Below are 8,880 nucleotides of genomic sequence, written 5' to 3' on the forward strand. Positions count from 1 at the left end.
TAATTCCCTTATTTAATTTGAGGTTGACCGCATCATGATTTTCTCTTGCGCTTTTATGGTTGGAAGGAAATTTGTCCACCTTTTTATCAAGCAAAGAATAACATTTTAAAGCCAGATGTAAAACCCTGTATCAAATTTATTTTCATTGCTTTGTTGAAGCCTTAGAGGATTTTTTTTTATTTTTTTACTTTTATTGGTGTTGGTAGACTTGTTGAATGTAAGCCACTCTTTACATGAGACTGTGGAATGTTTTATCACATTGCACACATTGGTGCTTATGTTTGCAGTTGTCACTGGAGCAGCCACTTGTTTTACAGTAGGTCGCAGTAACAAAGTGGAAGTTGACTGCTTTGCTAAACGGGTTTATTATTTGATGCATAGTTACCAGTAGTAGAATTTGAACGATTGAAATGATCATAAAAACAAACATAGCGTCTAGTAGCATTCAATGCAATTGCGACAATGCGAGCGCAACTTGACGCTTGTTGAAAGTAAGCATGCACTTTAACCTCGTTGGTCAATTAAAATATTTATATCAAATATGAATCCAATCGGTGAATGTGAATTTGACATTCTATTGGCCCTTTAAACTGTCTTTAATATATTTTTAAAAAAAGCATGACGAGAAAGAAAAGATAACTTCAGGTGAGTTGTTCAAATTGTTTTTTTGAAAACGAAACAAAGTGAAGAATTCGACCCCATTGAACAATTCGACCTCATTGAATCCGTATTCATGTGGCTGTCAACGTAACCGCTTAGCTGGAGATGGATTACGCATGTTTTCAGCTATTAAAAATAATAGAATGTAGACATTGAAATTAAAACAAAAGGGATGGTTCGATCCACAAAAAATCATTTTTATACATCCATAGGTAAATACGATAACAGACATACTTTCTAACTCACAATTTGAAATCAAACATACATAGAAAAGCACATATTACGTGGATTCTATCTGTTAATATTCAAATGTTTGTTTATATCTGTTTACTAGAATCTGATCGTTGGCAGTCTTCGGAGGTCATCTCGATAATTAATTATATGACGTTTAGAAAAAAAGTTGACCCGAAATTTGATATATTTTATCGCGTTTATGCATTGTTTATTGTTTATTTCAAATGTTTTGTAATTTGGATATCAGTTTTTGTATATTATAAATCAAATATGAATCCAATCGGTGATTGTGCATTTGACAGCTCTTGTTCCTTTAAACTGTCTTAGACATATTTGTGGAAAAAGCATGACGAGAAAGAAAAGATAACTTCAGATGAGTTGTTCAAATTGTAGAATAAAATTTTGACAGTCTAAATCTAAACACTATAATCAACAAATATAAAATCTTCTCTCATGGTTATGAATGTTTTGCATAATATTTCTGTTGTACTTCAAATAATTCAACCTATAAACGTTATTTGACGGCTTAGGTTGCATTAATAATATATACAAACAAGTCTACAACGTTCAACCCTATGGTTGCGTTGGATAAAAACCGCAATTGTCATGCATGTGCATGTAAAACAAATTTCGTGGTAGAGGGGTCTTAATTCGGCAAAACAACATTTTCAAAAGACCAAAAAAGTGAACAAGTATATTTTAACAAAACGCATTTGACTAACAGATCGTACAACTGGTGTCCTTAAACCCTGCTGGCTGCCATTGTCGATTGCCAAATAAATTAAACACAAGATGTAACAAAATAGATATTTATATTAATTTAATAGCAAACAGAAAAATTATACAATTCTAAATTGAAAACAACATTCAAACCTGTGATTGCGTTGGATACAAACCGCATTTTTTTTATACGTGTGCATGTAATAAAACAGAATTCTTAGTAGATGGGTCAAAATACAGCACAAACAGCAATTTTCCAAAGATGAAAAAAGTGAAAAGTATATTTTAACAAAACGCATTTGACTAACAGGTCGAACAACGCCCGTTCTTAAACCCGGCTGACTGTCATTGGCTATTGCCAAATGAGTTGTTCTCCAGATGTAACATGGATCTTAATTATTAATCAAATACTAAACAGAAGAAGATGGTATACTGCAAACATGAGGTGCACACATTTGTACACCATCTCTGACACCATATCCGGATTTCAACAATTAATGTCTCTTCAGCGATGTTAATGATCTAAACGGTATTTTGAAGGCCATATAATTTACATGATAAATTATATATATTTGTTTATTTTATTGTTATTTTTATCGGTGATGTTGTTCCGTTTTAGACTGGTTATATATTATATTTTGTAGTGTACTGTATCATAATTATATGATCCATTATAAGATTTATCGTTGGCTATTATTCAGTCGTTTTTTTGTAACAAAAATCACATGTGCAATTGTAAAAAGAGTGTATCCTGAAAAGTCCCAATGGAAGGATGAAATCGATTGAACTGTTAACTCGTTTACTGGTTATATATTATATTTTGTAGTGTACTGTATCATAATTATATGATCCATTATAAGATTTATCGTTGGCTATTATTCAGTCGTTTTTTTGTAACAAAAATCACATGTGCAATTGTAAAAAGAGTGTATCCTGAAAAGTCCCAATGGAAGGATGAAATCGATTGAACTGTTAACTCGTTTACTTATTTAACTATATATTTTATTTATGTGGTACATGTAGCTTTAAATAGAAACATTATCATTTTATTTAGATGGCCTTTAAATGAAATCAATCTTGATTGAGGAGTTCAAATGATTTGTTTGCGCTTATTATCTTATGATAAATCTACCGTTTAAAATAACAGCATTAAGGAAGTAAAATTTGTTTCAGTAAAATCACGGTACTTAAAAAATAAGGTATGCAGTTGACCCAAATATCAATCGATAAAGAAACACGAAAGACGTGTGAATAGTCGATACTTATGGTACCCATTTGGTAAAAGAAGAAGTGATTTTAAAATATATTATCGACGGTAAGCATGTATAAGTTACTTTTAGTAGAAGAATTATTGTTAAATATTCAGTGTGTAGGACTTTTCGTGTTAAAACGTCACAGAGGATAATATCAATGTAGCTGTCAAGTAAAAATAACCTGACAGTGATTTCACAACTCAATTTGATTTAATGATATCATCGATGTGTTAACACTAGACACTTTATAAAAATAATCAAATTTCACCATGAAATAACTAAATATTGTAGCAAGACAGGTGTCTCTAGAAAAGAAGAGACTGTTATTCTCCTCATTACACTCAAGTTATATTGGTTGGGTTCGTGATGCTCAATCTTTCTGTGTAAATATTTGTATGTTTCTTTTTCACTAGTTTTTCATGTTGACAGACGTTCTTAAACTTATGTGGGTTTTTTTTCATTGCGCCTTTGTCGATATTTTAGTCATTGTGGGGTTTATCAGTCCAATTGTACATCATTCTTATTGACATGATTGTTCACATATCTTCCTTCAATTGTTCGTATATAAATTTCTAAATTCGCAGGAAACTAAGTGTTCAATTTCTTCAGGCAAAGTGGACTAAAGATGGATTTGGCTATAATATTCATTTATTTTTAGAATTTTTTCCTCGATTTTCTAGCTCTCATACATCCTTGGCCTTTAAATATTCGGCTTTGGGCGTACCTGATGAAGGTTAATCAAGGGAATGGAATTTAAATTGTTGTTTTCACGTATTTATTGTGTTCCTTTTTTCTACCAATAATCAATTTATTTACATCTATATTTATAGGAGCCTAAATACTGCATAATATGATGGTTACTTTCTTGGTGTGTTGTTTTATAGTATCAATACTCTGTGATAGAAGCTTGCATTCTGACAGGATAAGAGTAAAACGTTCCAGTGATGCATTATGCACTAAAAGACCTGAGGGATGTTTTTGTCAGGGCCAGGATAATGGTTGTAAATCTTGTAATGGCGGTGGATGTTGTATGTGTGACGAGTACTGTTTGACGGCAAACGACTGTTGTTCAGATTTTAGAACGTATTGTATTAAGAGTAGGTATAAACTACAGAATGCATTACAGTTTACAGTTCATAATATAGGGCAGTCATAATTTTTTTTTTCTCAACGTTCAGTGAAAAATGCGTTTTCTAAACAGGAAAAAATAAATAACCTTGAATTAACAAACCGGGAATGCATAACTTTTAGAAAATACTTAAGTGAATATATGAAATTAAATGTGTACACAAATGATCATTGCAGCATACTTTTCTCTGTATTGTTCCAAATTAAATATTTACAGGTTGTACCGAAATCAATTGTCAGAACGGTGGATTATGTCAGGAGCATAACAACAGATTTTCAAATTGTGACTGTTTACAAAAGTATTCTGGAACGTTTTGCGAGATTGGTAAACTATATAGTTAATGTTTATCCGCTTTTGTCATCAATAGCAACTTCAAAACGTAACATTGAGTATAAATCAACCTTTTCACCTTTTCTGTTCTTGACGTGGGACAGTAAAATGAACATGTGGCGGGTCTTTATTATCAAAGGTACCAGGCTTGTAAGTTAATTCGTCAGACGCGCGTTTCATCTACACAAGCCAACATATGATTTGGATTCTCAAACATTCTCCCTTTCTAACTTGCTTGTAATCTTTTTTTTTTATATTGTTTAAACGTAACTGTACTTTCTATTCATATAAGAAAACTCTCCACAAGAGACCAAAATGACACAAAAATTCACAAATATATGTCACCGTATGGCCTTCAACAATTAGTAAAACCTAAAGAAGCTGCTTAAAATCTTCAATTAATAAAAATTTGTCAGTCGTCAATGGTAATGCCTAACATTATGTGTAGTGGAGGAGACAAATTCAATGAAATTACGAAACTTTCAATTGAAAGGCTGCAGTTATTTCAATTATTTTGCTAAATATATTGCTTGTCATACAATTTTTATACCTATGATGAGAAATCTCTAAATTTTGGTTTGAAATATTGAGTATATTGTTTAATTTCCTTACTTCAATATAAAATGTTGAAAGTTAGACGTTAAACGTATCTGTGTAATCCAACAACAAAAAAGTACACCAAGATATTTCCAAAGCTGTTTTTTTTTATGAACAGACAAATATCGATTTCACAAATCGCAGCCCTAAATCTTCTCGGGCCCAGTTATGTTGAATACGGATTCAACATACAACTCAAAATATTTAAGATGTGAACATCAAATTCTACAATATAAACCCCTTAGATAAACAATACAAAATCTAAATAAAAAAAAAATGCAGTTAAAGATAACAATAGTATACCGCTGTTCAAAAGTCATTGATAAGAAATTGTCTATGCTTTACCGGTGTTTTTTTTTTTACATACGACAGACTTTGGGTTAATCCTTTTGAATTTTTATCAGTGTGATTTGATATTGATATTTACAACTCACATGTGTTTGATTTCAGATTTATGTCAGCCTTTCCCGAGTGACGTAGTTTTTGTATTGGACAATTCATATAGCATTCATAACCAATATTTTGACGAAGGGAAACAATATATTTCATCATTATCTCCAAATATGACAATAGATAGTAATGTGTTTGAAATTGCAGTTATATCATTTTCTGATCATGCGATCGTCGAGCATGATTTTGGTTCTATTTCAAGCCATGCAGATTTTGCACAAAAAATATCCGGTATTGAATTAAAAAATAGAACTTCGGAGATAGTCCAAGGTTTAAACAAAGCCAGGGACATTTTATTTAAAAGGTTACATCTTCAGAGAAAGAAGTTCGTCGTTATTTTAACAGATGGATTGATATCGACGCCAAGTCAGCTAACTATAAGCTATTCGAGTGCCATCCCTGTATATGCTCTCGCAATTGGAGAAGATGTCTCTCATTTCTATTTAGAAAAGATGACCTCGAGCATGGGAAGAGTCTTCACTACAAACTCAGACAGGTTATGGAGTCATATATTGGCGGAAACATTTAATGGCATTTGTAATTGTAGGTATCATCTATCTTTCTTATTATCTTATGCTTAGTTTAATTTGTCCATTTTTGTATTATATTAATTTGTGTGTCTAGGAATTTTGAATTACTGTGTCTTGATCGAAGTGTTCCTCTCCACTTATTGCCAAATTCTGACCAAAGTATAAATTGTTTATTAAACAAACTGGTCAACTGGTCAAAAGTTTAACGACCTGCTGTACAAACGCACTATCAAGTCGTGAAAGTGCAAGATGATGAAATAAGGCGTACTTACATTACCTTATCTTGAATTCCACTTCATTGATATTATGAGTGATCACTAAGTTGTAATAATGTTTTTTTCATATTTTTATTGTAAAAATCTGACCACTGTTGTTGACCAGTTTGGCTTGAGAATATAATTGCAAATTTGTCAGAATTTTGAATAAACCGCAGACAAACAATAGAACACAAGACACAACAAAGAAAACTAAAAACTAAGCAACTCGAACGCACACAAAAACTTGGGAGATCTCAGGTGCTCCAGAAGAATGCAGATCATGATCCACGAGTAGCATTCGTCGTGTTGATCAGGATATAACAAACCCGGTAAATTGCCTTATTCGGTAGTTCACATTCGTAAAGATGCAACGAAGTGTGGTACTACATAAGGAACATATCAGATATTCCATAACGGTTTGATAATTTCTGTATTAGTTGATTTCAAACATGTCTCCTTTTTCCTAGTGCATATGACATTCGCATGCCTGTATCATGTTTTGTGCTTAATAAAGACATGCATATAAGTTGTTTATGTTAAAATTCTATTATGACAGACCTTGCAGTGCCATTCCTTTTTTTTTAGTAATATTTTATCAAAATATTTGATTTTCTTGAAGATTGTTCAAAGTCATCAGAAACAGACGTCATCTTAGCAGTGGATATTTCTGTTAGTATGCATGGACACGACCTCCTGACAACTGTTCCCGATATTATGAACAAGATACTTGTTAAGATGGGTGACGTGTCAAACGACGCTCAGCTTTCACTCATAACATTTGATCAGACAGTGAACACAGAATTCGATTTTATGAAGGTATCGCCAGAAAATAAAAGTTTGTTGCAACGTAGGCTTTCAAGTTTTACTCAAAGTAACTATAACGTTGCTGCTAACATTTCCAATTTACTAACAACAGTTCAAAGGGTATTTAATCAAAATACAAATGGAGCCAGACATGATGCTAAGAAAGTACTTCTGATAATCTCACGATTTAGTGCTGATGTTGATGATAAAATTTCTATTGTTTCAAATGATCTAAAAACAAAAGGTATTGAGATATTCACAATTGGATTAGACAATAACGACAAACCGTTCAGAACAATGCTGTCTGTTGCACCTAATGCATTACATATTGGGACTGTTGGTGAACTCAACGTAGACAGTGTTAACACTTTCATTGACTTCTTTGGTTACCAACTTATGGATTTGAAATGCATTTTCTAAAAACAAAATATTTATTTTGATATAGTTCTTTTTCAGGCCTAGACTGCCTTGTATTTTAATTTATAATATTCATTTTTTTCTGCATAATTCGGATGAAGTTAAGCTATTCATCAAGTGTGGGTTAATTGGGCCTTTCAGTTATGCGATTGACTGATACAACCAATAATAACATTAATTCATCTGACCAAAAGCCATTTTTGCTTTTCGATTTACGTTTCACGGGTCCGTCGTCTGTAGAGAAAAGTGAAATATAGATAATATATTCAACTCTTAACTTCCCATTTTAATAATAATAAAAAAATGTTATAGAAAACTCATCAACATACCAGGTTTACACTGAGATTCACGAATGGACAGGGAGTTAAAACAATTAAAAGATATCAGGTTGGATAAGAAGTTGAAGACCATCAGAAACCGAAAATTTCAAAAAGTTGTGCTAAATACGGCTACGATGATACATGCCCGCGGTTAGAAAACCTCACTGTTTCGACTAATTCAACATTTTATAAACTGTATTTTTTTTTCTTGGCAATGAAAAATTGCTTAACTATATACTTGGCTAGTGATGAAATCATACCACCATGCATCTACCTCTTATAGATAGATCATTGATGCGATATTTCAGAGCATGTTTTTATGATGCTCTTTTGAGGCAAAGTGTATCTCCTTTATAACTTACTCACTTACTACTAGGCCGATGGCTCAAAAACAAAAAATACAAAACCTAGAAAAATATACCCAAATAGTTGTCAAAATTTTGAGCGACGTTTATCCGATAGAAATTGAAACAGCAGTGAATATATTCATATGCCGTATTGGTTGTATGCAATCTTAAATATAATATGTTGAAAAAAATCTTCATCCAATAACTGTTTCCAAATCAAATTTTGAGTTGCCCATCAAAATTTGTTTTTACTCCATAATTTCGTCAAGTATATTGCAATTATATATGTGTACAATGTCTTAAATGTCAATACAATCTGTGTGTTTTTATCTTATTCGTTTTAAAATGTTTAAATAATTTATTGTTTCTATACTAGTATTACACTATAATAGTTTCTTAATTTGGATCTTATTTAAAACTAGTACTTTTTCTGGATTTTCATTGGTGCGTGCATACCAGGAAGTTCTTGTATTGTTCTCATCGGGGTCTCAATTCTTATCAGGCGCGTAGCTCGGGCGTACACTTGAATTTTGGTAAAAAATATTTTATCTCAATAAATTAAAAAGAACTGGTTAAAATCATATAAGCCTTGTAAATCTTTCTTCAATGGCTTGTATAATTGCAAATAAAAGTGACAAAATTTTCTTTTCAATCATTATACATTTGTTCATTTTCTGTCAAAGTCTGAATCTACTGTGAATTCAACTTACTTTCCCTTTGTTTAAAGCTATTCATTATCTGTTGAGATTTGCATTTTTGTCGAGCCTGCGACATTTCAGTCGCGAAAGCGAGACTTAGCGATCCGTCGGCGGCGTCGACATTTAGGTTCAGC

The 8,880-nt window shown here is 32.1% G+C and overlaps 1 protein-coding gene across 1 annotated transcript; it reads left to right on the plus strand.

Moving 5' to 3' along the window:
- Nucleotides 1–2,782: 2,782 nt before the first annotated feature.
- On the plus strand, nt 2,783–8,678 carry LOC134708425 (collagen alpha-5(VI) chain-like). The gene is made up of 5 exons (XM_063568936.1): nt 2,783–2,929; nt 3,698–3,964; nt 4,213–4,320; nt 5,374–5,916; nt 6,780–8,678. Exons 2-5 carry the CDS (start codon nt 3,718–3,720, stop codon nt 7,382–7,384), a joined length of 1,503 nt encoding a protein of 500 aa, XP_063425006.1. The 5' UTR covers nt 2,783–2,929; nt 3,698–3,717; the 3' UTR covers nt 7,385–8,678.
- Nucleotides 8,679–8,880: the final 202 nt, after the last annotated feature.

Source organism: Mytilus trossulus, chromosome 1 (genome assembly GCF_036588685.1).
Source record: "Mytilus trossulus isolate FHL-02 chromosome 1, PNRI_Mtr1.1.1.hap1, whole genome shotgun sequence".
NCBI lineage: Eukaryota > Metazoa > Mollusca > Bivalvia > Mytilida > Mytilidae > Mytilus > Mytilus trossulus.